Raw genomic sequence first — 18,653 nt, forward strand, 5'->3', positions numbered from 1 at the left:
GTTTCAGTTTCGTACAATCTGTACGCTTTTGAACTTTTACTGTACCCAACGAATACACATTTCTTGGATCGTGGATCGCATTTTCGCCTTAACTCTTTTGGTGTTATCACCATCGCTACACAGCCAAACACACGCAAATAATTTAAGTTTTGTGGTTTTCCACTCCACACTTCTTCGGGTGACTTTCCGTTTAAACTCTTTTTCGGGGTCAAATTTGACAAATAAGCTGGGGTGTTAGTCGCTTCTGCCCAAAATTCTTTACCCATATTTGCATCATATAACACAGTTCGAGCTTTTTCATTTTTATTTTTTTTCATTCATACGCTCTGCTTTGCCGTTTTGTTGCGGGCTATACGGTGCTGACGTTTGATGCAAAATCCCACTGTCGTTACATATCTGTTTTAGTTGTTTATTTATATATTCTAAGCCATTATCTGATCTAATGATTTTCCACTAGATTTTTAAAATCTTGAAATATTTTTGGCACCTCAGATTTATGTTTCATCATATAAACAAATACTTTATTTGAAAAATCATCCAAAAACAATACGTAGTATTCTGCCCCGCCAATAGACTGCTGCTCCATTTTTCCACAAACACCTGTGTGAACAATTTGAAAAATATCATCTGTTTTTGTTGATGACGACTTGTATGGTGGACGAAATTGTTTTCCTAATAAGCACGATTCACAAATTGTTTTTTTTTTTTTTTTGAACGAACGGTCCCATCGCCCACATTCCCGCCCCTTCCGGCCGTGAGGGCCTCGTCCCCATGACGTAGGGACAGCGTACACACCATGATCCGGACCATGGCGGGGTGGAGGCAGAGGGATTTGACCAGCTACAGAGAAGGACTCGTCAGCCGGGTATGTTAAAACACAAGATCAAATATTAGGTTATTCAATAAAACTAATGTATTAGTTATCCAAATATGCTAAAATTGTAGACTTCATCATATCCATTAGCGTAGCTAGACAATTTTCCTAGGGGGGCTATAGCCCCCCCTAGCTAAAAATTAATGGACTGAAGTTTTAGGTTCAATTACTGTTTTATTTTATAAAACTAAATAAAAATCAGACTTTATCATAACTAGACAGCTAATTTATAATAAAGCAACTAAAAGTAGTTCCACACTTTTTCCCAGCAAAAAAATTGGGAGTTGTTATAAAGGCATAACTTTTAAAGCACTTGCAAAAATGTCCTCACAAAGAAGTTCATTATTTTAACACAATTCTTATAACTCGTTTTTTATATTCTTAATGGGTATTTTTGTTTCAAATAGGATAAAAAAGTAAGAATTAATAAAATGACAAAAATTATTTAAATGATGTCGAAAAAAATCTACTTCCATTGTAGAAAAATTGCGAAGTTTTGAAAATATTTTAGGTCAAACGTTCCCATTTCCCATTATTTATTTGGGAAAATATCAATATGAATTTTTTAATTCACATTCAAAACACTGAATTCGGATCACACCTTAAGAAGTGATGCAAATTCAGTGCAACGGTTGTTGAAATGGTGGGATCCGTCCTATGACATGTCCATCTTAAATTCATCGCTTCTGCGCCAATTTTGCATCACTTCCGGACACATAAGGAACAGTTTCATAACTTTTTTGGCGATTCTGGTTTTTTTGCACCGTTATTAAGATATTCATTTATAAAATAATAGTTTTAGTATCAATTACAATTTTTTTTAATTAAATCGACTAAAACTCTGACTAAACAAATAAATAAAGGTGCTTTAGTTATTAAACTAAACATAAATTTAAGAACTTAAATCGTAAGTTCAACCAAAGTTTTATTTCATAAATATCAGACTTCAAACATTAACTTATAATAAATAATTCACTTATATAAAAATAAAGCTTTATATTGCCATCGGCAATTGAAATGAAAATTCTTTAGCGGAACTTTGTGCTAAAGATATGAAATTCTTTATTGGAACTTTATGCGGTTTTATTTACTTGTTTAATATTATATAAAAGCAATAACAAATCGTAAATAGGTTTTCAAATTCTGGGGGGGGCTAAAATTTTTCTGGGGGGTCTAAGCCCCCTCCCCCAGAGGCCTTCCTACGCTTATGATCACATCAATACTAAGGTTAGTGTCAACTAGATGATAGATTGAATTAAAAATAATACACATCCTACGAATAGGCTCCACAGAAGCATAATTCGAACGTTGAAAATCAATGTAAAGAAACTGGTCTTTCCTAGATGCCCTAAAAGGAACATTTATCCTAATCCTAGATATCAATTCCGAACATGTTGGCTTAGAAACTTCCAAAGACTCAGCATCCAAATTTTCACCGGCATTTTTAATTACACTCATGTCACAAGGATGACCCATACGCTTATGAAGAATTTCTTTATTAACTGCTGCAAAATTTCTTGTGTGTACATTAATTTGATACAATTTTCCTTTTTTGTGAGCTTCTAAATACAATTCTCCTTTTTTTACAATTTGACATTTATCACCATTAAACATAACTTCCAAACCGTTTTCTGTAAGCTGACTGACTGATATCAAATTCGCTGAAAGTTCTGGTACCAACAATGCATTTTGTATTGTTATGTACTCCAAATTATTATTTACTTTATGTTGGATTCTTACATTAGCAATACCAAGAACTTTTACTTTGTGGTCGTGTGGTAGCTACCAAAAACAATAGATGATGAAGACGGGAGAATGGGCGACGTCATACCAAAAGTTGCATTTACGGTGTTCGATACATACACGTTCGTTCATTTTTAATTTGCAATATTTTTTGTTAAAAACTCACAAATGATGTTAAATTTTGTGTAAATAATAATGAGAAACTTTTGACCGATTGTTCTACGTCATTCCCTGATATAAATTTCTTTTTATTCTTAGTTTAATTTGTGGAACAAAAAATCATAAACGACACGTTTGCATCGAACGCCGTCAATGGTTTGATACCCTCTGCTGCCATTTTCCCATCTTCATCTTCCATTGTTTTTGGTAGCTACGGTGACAGTATCATCAACGTCAAATTTTTTCAAACTCACAAGTACATCTTCAGAATTCACCATGTGTGTTGAAGCACCAGAATCGATTTACCATGCGTCGTCGGCTCTGCTGAAGTTTTCTGCAAACTTCGCTGCTAATGTTTTTTTCATTATTGCCGCCATTTTTCTTTTTCTTTGGCCCTTCACAAAATTGTGTAATGTGTCCCTCTTTTGTGCAATTGAAGCAAATGGTTATCTTATTCCCATCCGGATTTTTTTACCTTTTTTTATTTGCATAAAAAACTGATTCGGCCGTAACACTGAAATTATTGTATGCATCAAAATCTTGCAATAATTTTGTTTTTATTGTGTCCGCTGTAACTTTGGTGTTACTACTTTCTATTGCCATTATCATTGGACCAAAATGTTCAGGTAAACCGCTTAACAAAAGGCTTCCGACCCACTCTTCATTTACTTTAAATCCAATTTGGTTGAGTTTCTGGGCGGTGTCTATAATTGTGTTGACATACTCACTAATATCTTTACAATTAACCAATTTTGTTGTTGTAAGCTTCCTTAATAGTCCACACCGGCGCGTTAATCCGGAATCATCAAAGTTTGTTTTGAGCTTATCCCAAATGTCTTTTGCCGCTGAGACATCTTGGATATGTACATATAAACTTGGTGATATGTACAAAACTAACCTGGGCATGGCTTTCTCCTTGACAGCTCCATCTTGCTCCGTACCAGTAACAGCTTGCCAAAAACCTTGCAGCTTCATCGGGTGCTACAAAGCAAACTTCCACTGATGGTAGTTTTCTCTACCACTCAGCTTTTCAATTTCAATTACCTTCTCCATTATGCGATTCCTGGGCCCATAATTTTGAAAGGATTGAATAGTATGAGTGAACTAAAATATTTGTCTATGCTAAGTCTTATACATAGATATGATAAGCTTTCTATAATAAAGGAAGTCAGATTTATAATTTTTTGAGACATTTTACTAAATTTTAGGAAATACGGGTTTTGTTCATTTTTATGAATCTGTTGTTATCTAATATATAAAAATAAGTCGAGCTTTCCTTCCTGACGCTATAACTCCAGAACGCACAAACCGATTTTCGCGGGTTTGCATTCGTTGGAAAGGTCTCCGTGAGGTTTATAGCAACGAAAATTCAAGAAAAGTTTCAACGGAAAAGTCTCAAAAGTTTCAACGGCACCACGGGAGCCACCGTGGTGCAATGGTTAGCATGCCCGCCTTGCATACACAAGGTCGTGGGTTCGATTCCTGCTACGACCGAACACCAAAAAGTTTTTCAGCGGTGGATTATCCCACCTCAGTAATGCTGGTGACATTTCTGAGGGTTTCAAAGCTTCTCTAAGTGGTTTCACTGGAATGTGGAACGCCGTTCGGACTCGGCTATAAAAAGGAGGTCCCTTGTCATTGAGCTTAACATGGAATCGGGCAGCACTCAGTGATAAGAGAGAAGTTCACCACTGTGGTATCACAATGGACTGAATAGTCTAAGTGAGCCTGATACATCGGGCTGCCACATAACCTAACCTAACCTTCAACGGAAAAATCTCTCTTTTACATACAGCGCCATCTCTGATGCATAGCATGTACTACAAAACAATATTTTAAGTTGATGGCACCGGTGCGTGATACATTAGGGCTGTTTTCTTTTAGCACTGGATACCCTAAGCAGTCACGGACTAGAGGTGTTCACGTGAGTAGTAGTTTACTCACGCTCACGCACACTCACGACTGAAAAATCATACTCACGCACGATATTTTTTGGTAGGACTCACGCTCACGCAACTCACGAAAAGAAAATTTGTACTCACGCACACTCACGCACGAAAACGTCGTGACTCACGAAAAATATCGTGACTCACGAATAATTTTATGATTAATTTACCTTACCGAAGTGTCTGAAAACATGAGCATTATTAAAATCGAGAGTGTTATTAAACTCTTAACATCCCAGGTGTCACTAAAATTGTAATTGAATCTAACTCTTAAAGTGGTTACTAAGTTCGAGTTTAGCCGCTAACATCACTAAAGTGAAAACTAAATCAGTAAGAAAAAGGCATAAAATTATACATATTTGTTCCAAATTTTTTATAACTTGATGGGGAAAAGCTCAAAGCAAATTTTCACAAAGTTTGTATTCCTTAAAATAGATTATTAAAGAAAAGTAATCGTGAAAAAATTACGATTTTAGCGGCTAAACTCGAACTTAATACCAACCTTTAAGCGTTTTATGTTGGTGAGCAAGAATATTTTCGTGAGTGTAATTCGTTACTCACGCACACTCACGAAGATATTATTTTCGTGACTCACGCTCACGCACTACATTTTGATTTGTTAATCACGCTCACGCACACTCACGCTGCGTGACTCACGCAGTGACTCGAGTCACGTGCACACCTCTATCACGGACTAAAAGAAAACAGCACCCAGCAAAAAGTGCCTTCGAAACTAAAGAAAAAAAATGTTCATCAATTTAGTTTAACCATTTTATTTCCATTAAGGTAAATTTTTGTGTGAAATAATAAAATTTACTTGTTTCAGTAAACAAATCCTAAACTGAAAGCAGTTAGGAATAGTTCATTAACTAGAATAAGGCATGGAATTTTACTAATACTGTTTTCTTCGCTGGGTAAAAGAATTTACTACTGAACAAGAAAATTTTATTCACTGATAACAAGCATTCGCAAAAACCGAACTAAAACCAAGTTTCCTCAAATTTAGTAAATTTTCTTATAAAATGATAATTCTTACTTCCTTTATTATAGAAAGGTTATCATACATTCGAATAACACTTGGCATAGGAAAATATTTTAGTTCATTCGTACTAAGAAGTATTCAATCCTTTCAAAACTTAAGAAAACACACTTGTTAGAATATAGGAAATTTTCTTATATTTCTTTTATCTACCTGTAATCGATACCTGTCATCTGTCATCTTTTGTCTACCTGTCATCGATGTAACCGATATGTTTGTTATTATGATATTACGTAATATGAATCCACCGCGACTTTTCAACGGTACTCGACTTTCGGTAAAAAGTCGAATTTGATTGAAGCAACCATTAACGGAAAGTACGCAGGTGAAAATGTAACATATGTATTCCTCGAATACCAATGATTCCGACTGAACTACCGTTTAAATAACACTACATTTTTGTAATCGAAATAAATTGATTACTGTTGTGAAATGAAATAAAATTTTTCCTTTTCAAATATAAAACAAAATAAAAAATTTTTCTTCATCCTTTTATCATCAAAGCTAGTCAGTGAATAAAAACTTCTTGTTCAGATGTAAATTCTTATACCCCGAGAAGAAATGAGTATTAGTAAATTTCCATTTCTTATTCTAGTTAATGAGCTATTTCTCACTGCTTTCTGGTTAGGACTTTTTACTGAAACAAGTAAATTTTATTATTTTTTGCAGAAATTTCACTTACCCCCATTTTCATGAAGCTCCGTTAGTGTTACGTTAGCTAACGAACTATAGACATATCTGTTATCTTGTCTATATATTATATATGGACATTTTTCAGTTAAAGTTAACTGGATAAAAGATATTTGCAATTAACTTTCTGTTAACTGGCAGTTAAAGCCTAACGGAGCTACATGAAAATGGCCGTTAATGGAAATAAAATGCTTAAACTAAAATGATGATAGTTTTCCTTTAGTTTCGAAAGTACTTTTTCGGGGCGTAAAAAAGGCAGAATAAATACCTATGTATACACTATCTCAAACAATTGTACGTACACCAAACTGTTAAAGCTATACTTCATTGTATCTCAGGCGGATTCGTTTCAATTAAATTGTATTTTAACCCTCTCATGCCCGAATTAAAATGTACGAATCTAAATTTTTTTATGCTCTATATAAATATATACAATTTGATACCAAAAAAGATCGAATAAAATCAATTTATCAGTTTCTGAGATACGATGAAATATACTTTCAACAGTTTGGTGTACGGACAATTGTTTGAGATAGTGTATAAGCTTGTTTATTTCTTGATCGTTTTATATAGAGAAGTCTATAAATAATTATGATATGAACCAATTTTCGGATGGTAATTAGAAGGCCAAATTCTTGTTCCTTAATGAGGTTTTAGAAATTAAATAAATTGGTTTATATGGGAGCTACATATATAATTATGGACCGGCATGGACAAATTTTTGCACGGCTGTCAGAGCCGTGCACGTAGAAAATTTCAACCGGATCGGATGTAATTTGACCTTCCAAGAAATTCCGGGGGTCAAATCTGGTGATTGATTTATCTGGAGGCTATCTGTAAGTATGGATCGATGTGGACCAATCTTTGAATGGTTTTTAAAGGTCATCAGGTCCCCGCGTAAATTACTCACTCAATTCTAGGATTCCTTTATTCTCCTATATCCAATGACGACTACCACATAATTTTAGACGACGTAGGGTTTTTAACACTTATTCTCATTTGCAAACACTGAAAAGTAAACAACAAACTTAAAAGACGACTCACACAATTTTCATGAATTTGGCAATATTTCATGAGTCACGAGATAGGTCCATGATGCATATAAAGTTTGGTTAAAATCGGTTCAGTCTTTTTTAATTTATTGATCCCTATCATTTCTACATATAGAAATATTGTGACCAACACTTTACTGAACACCAAATACATATTTATGTTGTACAAATTCTCAATACAGCATTTTTGTTTTGCAGGAACTCTTTAGTGGATTATCTCCTAGATGGTACTGCAATTAAGGAAGCTCTTGAGCGAGGAAGAAACATGAATATGAAGCCATGTGACCACATCTATAATAACTGCCCTATAGACAGCGAAGTTGCTGCGAAAATTCTTACAAAACTGGTCCCAAAACAATCCGAATCGTAACTGAAGACGAAATAATAGCAGATGGCGTAAAATTCTCACTTCTCATATTCCATAAAAATCACTATTGAAATATTAAAATTGTTATACCTATTTAATCTATCTTATTATGTCTTTATTAAATAAATGCATGTATACAATACATATATTGTGTTCATGATTCAATATAAGGGTCGGTATTAACTTCTTGTTGCTCCGTTCTAATTTTTCACACAAAAAATTATCACCGGAATTTTTTAAATTAATCACTTAATTGAATTTGGAAACGGATTCAATTAATATGTTAATTGATTCAATTAATAATTTAAGCAAATCCGAATAAAAACCAATTAAAACAAGTATATACGTAAGTTCGGCCAGGCCGAATCTTATGTACCCTCCACCATGGATTGCGTAGAAACTTCTACGAAAGACTGTCATCCACAATCAAATTACTTGGGTTGTGGTATCTTAAAACTTCTTAACATCGTTTTCTAAATTGTGAGTTAGTCCATACGTGGTAGAGAGCCAGAATTGAAATATGGGGGTCGCTTATATGGGGCTATATACAATTATGAACTTGATATGGACCAATTTTTTGTGATTGGGGATCGATTTATCTGAGGGCTATATATAACTATAGACCGATATGGACCGAGTTAGGGATGGTTGTTAACGGCCATATACTAGCACAATGTACCACATTTCAACTGACTCGGATGAAATTTGCTCCTCCAAGAGGCTCCAAATCCAAATCTCGGGATCGGTTTATATGGGGGCTATATATGATTATGGACTGATATGGACCCCTTTTGGCATGGTTGTTAAATGTCATATACTACCACCACGTACCAAATTTCAATCAGATCGGATGAATTTTGCTTCTCCAAAAGGCACCGGAGGTCAAATCTGGGGATCGGTTTATATGGGGGCTATATATAATTATGGACTAATATGAACCAATTCCTGCATGGTTGTCGGATACAATATACTAACATCACGTACCAAATTTCAACCGAATTGGATGAATTTTGATCTTCCAAAGGGCTCCGGAGGTCAAATCTGGGGGTCGGTTTATATGGGGGCTATATATAATTATGGACCGATTTCGACCAATTTTTGCATGGGTGTTTCAGGCCATATATTAACACCACGTACCAAATTTCAACTGAATCAGATGAATTTTGGTCTTCCAAGAGGCTCCGGAGGTCAAATCTGGCAATCAGTTTATATATATAATTATGGACCGATATGGACCATTTTTTGCATGATCATTAGAGACCATATACTAACACCATGTACCAAATGTTAACCGGATCGGATGAAATTTGCTTCTCTTAGAGACTCCGCCAGCCAAATCGGGGGATCGGTTTATATGGGGGCTATATATATTTATGGACCGATGCGGACCAATTTGTGCATGGTTGTTAGAGATCATATGCTGACACCATGTACCAAATTTCAGATGAATCGGATCGGATGAAATTTGCTTCGCAAATTTGGCTTGCGGGGACTCTAAGAGAAGCTCGAAGGACCAATGAATGCGTGGCATAAAAGTAGAAAAGAAATAAATAGGCACTGTTTTAGAATTTGAACCAAAATATTGGGCTTTATTGAATTAATTATTGTTCGTCAAACAATATTTACCTTCGTAGAAGAAATACCAAAGCGAGAGAGTCTCAAAGTAAGAATGTCAAAAAGCTTGTATGCCGAAAGGCGGGGGTTGATGACATTTGACGTTAGAAAATGTCCTTATTTTCGTACCGAAAGGCAGAGAAGGTGTAGACAAATCCTAACGGAGGGATTATACTTGAAAATGATTATATGATTTAACAAAAGCTAAGAAAACGGCATTTGAACTTAAACATTGCCGCCCGCCTTGCAACATCCAGCCATGTTGCAAAGTTTAAAACATAAATTAATAGTTACACTTAAATAATGAAATAATGAAAGTATACAGGATGTACATTTCAGTTAACAAAAATGAGCATTTTATTTTAGTTCAATTCTTTTTTTCTCTGGTTTATGGTTTCCAATTCATGTTTCATTTTTTCAAAAACAAATTCATATTTACAAATGTGCTCGTCAAGCACGCGATCGTAAATGGACTCGTTAAGCCCGATCTATTTTTAAATTTCAAATAAATTTGACTCGGAAGAGCCGGGTGTCGATGACTCGTTAAGTCGGAAGACAATGGAAGATTGTCTTACACCCAATTATATGTTGCATGGACCCGAAATAACCCACCCAAACATTGTGAGTTGGGCCCATGGGAAACCCGGGGTAGAATATGTTTGTGGCCTCATTATTTTGTGGTAGACCTCTGGACCAAGGACAATCGCTACATGTGAAGCTTGATAAAAATGCGGGTCAGCTAACTGTAGCCCGGCAAAGTGATCTTTTAGGGCAGGATTCACGGACTCCGAAGGAGAAGTTATGTGGGTCAAATCCACAATTCTTGCCGATACCCCTAATCGTTGCGATGGGTCATGTGATGATGCGACTGAGACCTGGCAGAACACTTCTGAACCCACTGCCACAGGACTTAGTCGCAGTTCCTCGGCCAATGACCGACAAATTAAACTAAGACCTGCGCAAGGGTCCAAAAGCGCCCGGACAGGAACTCGCCGATCATTCAACTCTAGCTGAATGACCATTGTCGGCCCGAGCGTAGCAACGGGCTGAATCGACATTACGGGTCGGGGAGCTGATGAAGTTGACGGCTGATAAGATCGGACAGACGTAATATGCGGACGAATAGAGGATCTACCAGGTTTTGGAGGAACTCCGGATTTTTGCTGGGAGCAGAATTTGTAGCAGGGCGGGACCGAACAGCGCTATTCTTTGCATGATTATGCAGCATGGTGTGATGGTCACCGTTACAGTGCTTACACCTGTGTGGACTGGGGCAGTCACGAACAAAGTGTGTGGCGTCAAGGCAATTACCACAACATTTATGAAGCGCTACGGTACGCAGCCTTCGTTCAATGCGCATCGCCCTGAACTCTTTGCAATCACGTAAGTGATGCTTTGCCTTGCATATGACACATTCTCTTCTGCCACGTTGAATATTAGAACCCTGGTTCTTTCGAACTGGTGCTGAAAGGGGTGGCGAAGCCACAGATAATTCTCCTGGAGGAATTCCTGGAGCCGTCGACAACGGATTTTTATTGGTGGAAAGGTCGGCCAGAGTGGCAGGATCAGCAGTCGTGCTGATGGTGGATACATCGGCCAGAGGTGCGATGGTGGGATCGATTTCCCGTTCCTCATCAGACATGGGGACGTCGTCCTCAAAATCAGGAAGGGTAGCGGCCATCTTTGCTATGTTTTCCATCTATGAAAATATAGAAAGATTTCGATGACCGAACGGAAAATCAAATTAACAAAATGGTCAGAATGACAAGAAACCGTAGGTCGCCTTACAACTTTCCGCCCTATAGCGATTCGAAACGCGGCCATCAAACCTAAGATTTTCACGCAAGCAAAATTCAGTGAGGACGCGAGTACGTGAACTTATTTTACCTCCGTAAGAGGCACAAGTTTAACTACGGGACGCCGTATAACGCCATTTTCGGTTTTAACATCCGCGACGCGTACTCGACCGTCAGTACCCTGATGAATATCAACAATACGACTTAACTTCCACGAAGTGGGGGGTAATTGCTCATGTCGACTGACAACTAAATCGTCCTTCTGCATATCCCGTTGAGGAAATTGCCATTTGTAGCGTTTATGCAAGCTCTTCAGATACTCGTCATTCCACCGTAAGCAGAACTGTTGAGTAAGAGCTTTCATCTTCCTGTATCTGTTGACAATATGCAAAGGCGATTCATCAATAACGGGCTCCGCAGGAGCGACGATCGAAGATCCAACCAAGAAATGACCTGGCGTGAGAGCCACTATATCATGCGGACTATCGTTCACTGGTCAAAGTGGACGAGAATTAAGGCAGGCCTCAATTCTAGCCAGAACGGTAGAAAGTTCTTCAAACGTGTATTTGAAGCCATTGGCCTGCTTTAGAAAATGAAGCTTGAAGCTTTTTACTGCGGCCTCCCAGAGACCGCCCATATGTGGAGCTCCCACCGGAATGAATTGCCAAGACAACTCTTGATACAAAGGTGCTGAGCACAACTTATCGCGGCTTTCGCGCAGCACAACCTTGAAATCCCGCTCAATTTCCCTAGATGCTCCAACGAAGTTGGTGCCGTTGTCGGAAAATATTGTTCCGGGACAACCACGGCGGGAGACAAATCGATAAAAAGCCGCCAAAAAGGATGTCGTCGACAAATCAGATGTAGCCTCTAAATGAATTGCTTTCGTAGAAAAGCAGACAAATACGCAAACATAACTTTTGGTTACCTTACAAGCGCGACCTATAAAGGATTTGACCTCAAATGGGCCCGCGAAGTCCACACCAGTAGTGGCAAAAGGTCTAGAAAGTGTAGTACGCTCTGGTGGAAGCGCGGCCATAATCTGGGAGCAAGACCGCTTCCTGTCCAAAAGACAGCGCTTACAACCATTTATGGTCTTTCGTACCAAAGAAGTCAAGCGGGGAACCCAGTACTCAATCCTCAAAATGCGTAGCATCAATTGATTCCCCCCATGTATGGATATCAAATGGACGTACCTGGCCAAAAGAGCAGCAAACCGACTATTGTAGGGTACAATTATCGGATGACGCTCTGAATATGCCAGTGTAGGGGAACGTGCCAAGCGCCCGTTGAGCCTAAGCACGCCCGATTCATCCAAGAATGGATTAAGTGGCAACAAAGAACTTTTCGGACCAATAGGTTCCTTGCGTAACAAGGAAGCGTATTCCCCCGCATAGTAAGCCTTTTGAGCCAGTATAGCCAGACGTAGTCTCACGTTTTTAAGCTCAGAACTCGTCAAAGCTGTGCTGTGATAAACGTGGTGACCCCTATGGGCAGGATGGGCCCTATGTAAAATCGAAAGACATAAGACAGAACTCGTAAAGCCCTGTCCAAGGACGAAAATCTCCCTAACACATCCTCATAATTCGAAAAAAATGTGGTATGAACCTTGACAGCGCGCAACTCAATATCTGTATCAAGGGGGACAGAGTCTCGAATATCCCACTGAGACCGATCCTGGCGTAGCCAGTGTGGCCCATGCCACCAAAGTCGGGATCCAGCCAATTCCGAGGGGGTAACCCCCGGCTTCCAAGTCAGCGGGATTTTCCTCAGAGCGTACATGACGCCAATTCTCACCACCAGTAATATCCTGAATCTCGCTGACACGATTGGCAACAAACGTAGTCCACGTAGATGGAGGTTTGCCGAGCCAGGAAAGGACGATCGTCGAATCCGTCCAACAAAAAATTCCCTGAAGTCGTATATCAATCTCGTCGAGGAAAAAAAGTGGACCGATATGGCCCATTTGCAATACCATCTTACCTACATCAATAACAACTACTTGTGCCAAGTTTCAAGTATATGACTTGTTTCGTTCGGAAGTTATTTCAACAGACGGACGGACATGCTCAGATCGACTAAGAATTTCACCACGACCCGGAATATATATACTTTATGGGGTCTTAGAGCAATATTTCGATGTGTTACAAACGGAATGACAAAGTCAATATACACCCATCCTATGGTGGAGGGTATACAAATGATTGATATTTGTTTCGTTTCCAATTAAAATATTAATTGATTCAATCAATTTGTTAATCAATTCGGAAATAGTTTTCAATTGCAAATGTGATTGAAAAGTTTTCCAATTACACATATGTTTCATCCAATCACCTTTTTGATTGAAATTGAACAATTTTGAGCAATGGAAAGAGCGAAAAGAGAACAAGAGAATGGGTATTTATTCAACAATGTATGATGGAGAGATCAGTCTGTGGGAGTAACTCGTAACGAACGGTTGGGTTTTTTCGCGTAAATTGAAAAACATGATTGGCGACATTCTGTCTGCTGCATTCAAAATGTGTGCATATATTTTTTTAACACAACAACAAATGGCCACGTGGTTAAGGTTTGAAAAAATATATGACAGAACGCATTTGAAATTACCTGTGTTTGTGTTTTGTGGTATTGTAAAAATGGAAAACAATCTACGTTTATTGAAGGTAAGAAATTGTGGAATGTGATTACCGTTTTCCATTGAAGCCTGTGTACATTAAACGGACTAAAATAATATATTTTTTATTCATTTATTTTAGTGACCAGTTTTATTTCGTGAAATTGACGAATCAATCCCATCAACTCCATCATTTGATCAAATATATATGAATATGTTTGAAATCAAAAGGTGGTATTGATCTTTTAAAATTATACATTTTTTCACTCCTAGTTTTCTTAAAACCAACAGCGGTTTGTTGGAAGATTCACCTTGAAGTTGCGAAGTGGCGTTGGCATTAAATTGCATTTTTGTTTTGCCTGACTTTTTCAGTTTGAACCCAAGTAGAGAGCAGTATATCTGATATATAAAATAATGAGCTGAATTATGCAATGGTAAAGTTCTTTCTTTTGGATTTAAAAATATGAAAAATATCCGAAAATTATAAAAATATATATTTTCCATTTATATTTTTTTCAATTTCCAGAATTTGCAAAGTATCATCAATAACATATAACACCAAATATTACATTGCTTTGCCATTATTTTTGTCTTTGATTGGTTCAAATTTTAATAGACGATTTCAATGTGTGGAAATTTTTGAAAGGAATTGTTAATAAAATTAAATTACCGAGCTCCTTAATACACCCTTTTATGCTAAACGACTACAACTGCAAAAGAAGATTATATATATTTTATGCAACCTGGAACTTGATATTCTATGCAGGTAATGTTTAACAAAATTAACTTTTAATTGAACAAAATTAAATTCGAATTATTCTGTTTACTTTCAGGCGCATCTAAATATTAGAAGGAGCATGCTGACATCGTTATTATGACTATGATAATGATTTAAATAGTTTATTTTTTAACCCTTTACTTGTTACTGATCATAATTGTATGTCCAAGTTATAACAAAACACACAAATAACAAAAACTAAATTATTTAGTCTATAGCATAATTCAGAAAAATAAAATATTGAAGATTTTTTATAAGAAACGCATATTTTCTTTTATTTCCAATAAAACGAAATAGATATTGAGGGCGCAATATATACGAGAAATTTATTGCCCATATCAATTAATAATTTAAATGAATCAATCACATGGTTGATTGATTTTTGTCGCGAAAAAAAAAACATTAATTAAAATTTTAATTGATTCAATTAAAACTGTGATTGAATTTTATGTCAAAAATCAATCACATTTTTAATTGATTCAATCACACAATTAATTGATTCCGTGAAAAAATGCAATTAAATTTTAAATTGAAAATCGTGTTGGTTTTCACTCACAATGGGTGATTGATACTATCATTTTCGTGATGTAAGACCTTTCAATTAAAAAATGATTGAATCCGCCATTTTCGTGATTGAAATCAAAAAAAAAATTGTGTGTAGTTACAATATTAGATATGCATTTTTACGCCATTTTTCTTTAATAATTCATTTTAAAAGTAAAAATTTGTTTTTTCCTTTTGATCATTTGATTTTATGTTATAGTGAGATTTTTCAAAACCGTAAACGCAGAGAAGAAAAATGGTTGGTACGACCATATTAGAGTAGCAAATTAAAATGATTCGCGAGACCATGCAACATTTTCAACACAACCAAATACTCCAGTGAACGTAGTTGCGTTTGCCAACTATGATGCTACACAGAAAAAAATTTAACGAAAAGTTTTCCAATTAAAATATTAATTGAGTTTTAAACAAGTAAGGAAAGTCTAAAGTCGGGCGGGGCCGACTATATTATACCCTGCACCACTTGTAGATCTAAATTTTCGATACCATATCACATCCGTCAAATGTGTTGGGTGCTATATATAAAGGTTTGTCCCAAATACATACATTTAAATATCACTCGATTTGGACAGAATTTGATAGACTTTTACAAAATCTATAGACTCAAAATTTAAGTTGGCTAATGCACTAGGGTGGAACACAATTTTAGTAAAAAACAAGTAAGGAAAGTCTAAACTCGGGCGGGGTTGACTATATTATACCCTGCACCACTTGTAGATCTAAATTTTCGATACCATATCACATCCGTCAAATGTTTTGGGTGCTATATATAAAGGTTTATCCCAAATACATACATTTAAATATCACTCGATTTGGACAGAATTTGATAGACTTTTACAAAATCTATAGACTCAAAATTTAAGTTGGCTAATGCACTAGGGTGGAACACAATTTTAGTAAAAAAATATGGGAAACATTTAAATCTGAAGCAATTTGAAGGAAACTTCGCAAAATTTTATTTAAGGAAACTTCGCAAAAGTTTATTTATGATTTATCGCTCGATATATGTGTATTAGAAGTTTAGGAAAATTAGAGTCATTTTTACAACTTTTCGACTAAGCAGTGGCGATTTAAAAAGGAAAATGTTGGTATTTTGACAATTTTTGTCGAAATCAGAAAAACATATATATGGGAGCTATATCTAAATCTGAACCGATGTCAACCAAATTTGGCACGCATAGCTAGAATGCTAATTCTACTCCCTGTGCAAAATTTCAACTAAATCGGAGTTAAAAATTGGCCTCTGTGGTCATATGAGTGTAAATCGGGCGAACGCTATATATGGGAGATATATCCAAATCTGAACCGATTTCAACCAAATTTGGCACGCATAGTTACAATGCTAATTCTACTCTCTATGAAAAATTTCAACTAAATCGGAGCAAAAAATTGGCCTCTGAGTGTAAATCGGGCGAAAGCTATATATGGGAACTATATCTAAATCTGAACCGATTTGGCTGATATTTTGCAAGTTTTTCGAGAGTCATAAAATATTCGGATGTACGGAATTTGAGGAAGATCGGTTGATATACACGCCAATTATGACCAGATCGGTAAAAATATATATGGCAGCTATATCTAAATCTGAACCGATTTTTTCCAAAATCAATAGGGATCGTCTTTGAGCCGAAACAGGACCCTATACCAAATTTTAGGACAATCGGACTACAACTGCGAGCTGTACTTTGCACACAAAAATACACCAACAGACAGACAGACATCGCTAAATAGACTCAGAATTTAATTCTAAGCCGATCCGTATACTAAAAGGTTGGTCTATGATTACTCCTTCTTGGCGTTACATACAAATGCACAAACTTATTATACCCTGTACCACAGTATCGGTGAAGGGTATAAAAATATTAAATAATTTTATATGAATAAAAGATCATAGACAGAATCTAATATGTTATGATAAATTTGGAAAACAAATGGAGATTAATTTTTTATGCATCTTGAGAAAAACTTCGAACAACAAAGGCAATTTTTAATTATTATAACTATCCACTGAAGTGAAATATCAAAAGATTATGGGTTCCACGGAAAAATCAACAAGAGGGGGAACGCAATTGTGGTATTGATTCTATGGAAGAAACAGAAACACTGGGAATAGAGACGGTAACTTTCACATGAGAGCTTGTATAAAACGATTGATGAATTTAAATACTTAATAGAATACTCAGGAATCGATGCAGCATGTGTATCCGAAACCGGGTTTCACAAAGATATTACTGACACTGCTTACAATGTGCATGGCTATAATCTATTTAGAGCAAACAGACATTCTCATGGTGGAGGAGTTGCCATGTACTTGAAAAACATTTTCAAAGCAAAACTTGTGTGCAGATCTGAAATATCAGACGTCATGGAATATATATTTATTGAGATTCAGGGTACAACGGGGAAGATGTTACTAGGATAAGTATATCGGCCAAACTGTACAGTCGATTATGAACCACTGTTGTCGAAATTGGAGCAGATCGGTGTGCTCTATAAAGATGTCCTTATAACTGGAGATTTTAACTGTAACCTTTTGGTAGACAAGAGTCTTATTTCAAGTATGGAATCATTAAACATGGCGCCAGTCAAAAAGACTATTCCAACGCACTTCTCATCCACTGTAAATACTCTCCTTGATGTTTTCTGTCAGTGATTTGAATGACGTGTTAAAATATGATCAACTATAGGGCTGTTTTCTTTTAGTACTGGATACCCTAAGCCGTGAAGGACTAAAAGAAAACAGAGTACTCGTTTATCCAGGACATCTCCAAAAATATGCAACACTGTTATCAGCTGTTTAAAAACAATCACAGAAAAGAAGTGAAATCCTGCATTTTTAATGTATGCTCCAATTAGTGATAAATATTTGCTGCTGCGAGTATTTATGACACTATACCACTTTGAATTACATGTTTTTCGATAAATTTGTCACAATAAAGTGCTATTGTGAATCGATGAAGCGTCACTTTATCAAAACACAATCTGGCAAGATCGGTTGGCTGTGATGAAATTGATCCCAAATTCATCAAGATTATTCTACCATACACTCTGCAATATATCACTCATATCTAACAGGTTGGCTGATAAGTCCCCGGTCTAACAAAGAAAAACACATTTTTTGTCAAAATTCGTTTTTATTATTCAACATATAAATGAAGGACTTCCAGTAAAAATTTGTGATAGTAATCAAAATGAATCGAGTACGCAAACAGAGCTAATATGACTTAGATTTTCTTACAGTCTCACAGAAATGGAAATAAAATGAATACAATTAAAACAATATGCATTTTAAGTGAAATAAAGCCTTTAAGTCTGTTAAATTTCAATCAAAAATGTGACTTTTGATACCAAAAAATTTTGCTTTTTTTCTAGCTATTTTTTAACATTTTTTAGCTTTTTTTGGCTAGTTTTTTGGAC

The 18,653-nt window shown here is 36.2% G+C and overlaps 2 protein-coding genes across 2 annotated transcripts in view; one reads left to right on the forward strand and one right to left on the reverse strand.

Moving 5' to 3' along the window:
* Positions 1 to 8,014, forward strand: part of Desi (DM4/DM12 domain-containing protein Desiccate) — a 172,484-nt gene extending 164,470 nt beyond the window's left edge. Inside the window, exon 5 of the mRNA XM_075291252.1 lies at positions 7,702 to 8,014. Within this exon, the coding sequence (XP_075147367.1) occupies positions 7,702 to 7,873 (172 nt within the window). The 3' untranslated portion in view covers positions 7,874 to 8,014. The remainder of the gene's footprint in view (positions 1 to 7,701) is intronic.
* Positions 8,015 to 10,541: 2,527 nt separating this feature from the next.
* LOC142229317 (uncharacterized) lies at positions 10,542 to 13,062 on the reverse strand. The gene is made up of 4 exons (XM_075299870.1): positions 12,854 to 13,062; positions 11,841 to 12,785; positions 11,372 to 11,762; positions 10,542 to 11,183 (listed from the first exon to the last, which is right to left on the reverse strand). The coding sequence occupies exons 1-4, from the start codon at positions 13,060 to 13,062 to the stop codon at positions 10,542 to 10,544; spliced, it is 2,187 nt and encodes a 728-aa protein (XP_075155985.1).
* Between the last annotated feature and the right edge of the window lie 5,591 nt (positions 13,063 to 18,653).

This window comes from Haematobia irritans, chromosome 1 (genome assembly GCF_050003625.1).
Source record: "Haematobia irritans isolate KBUSLIRL chromosome 1, ASM5000362v1, whole genome shotgun sequence".
Taxonomy (NCBI): Eukaryota; Metazoa; Arthropoda; class Insecta; order Diptera; family Muscidae; genus Haematobia; species Haematobia irritans.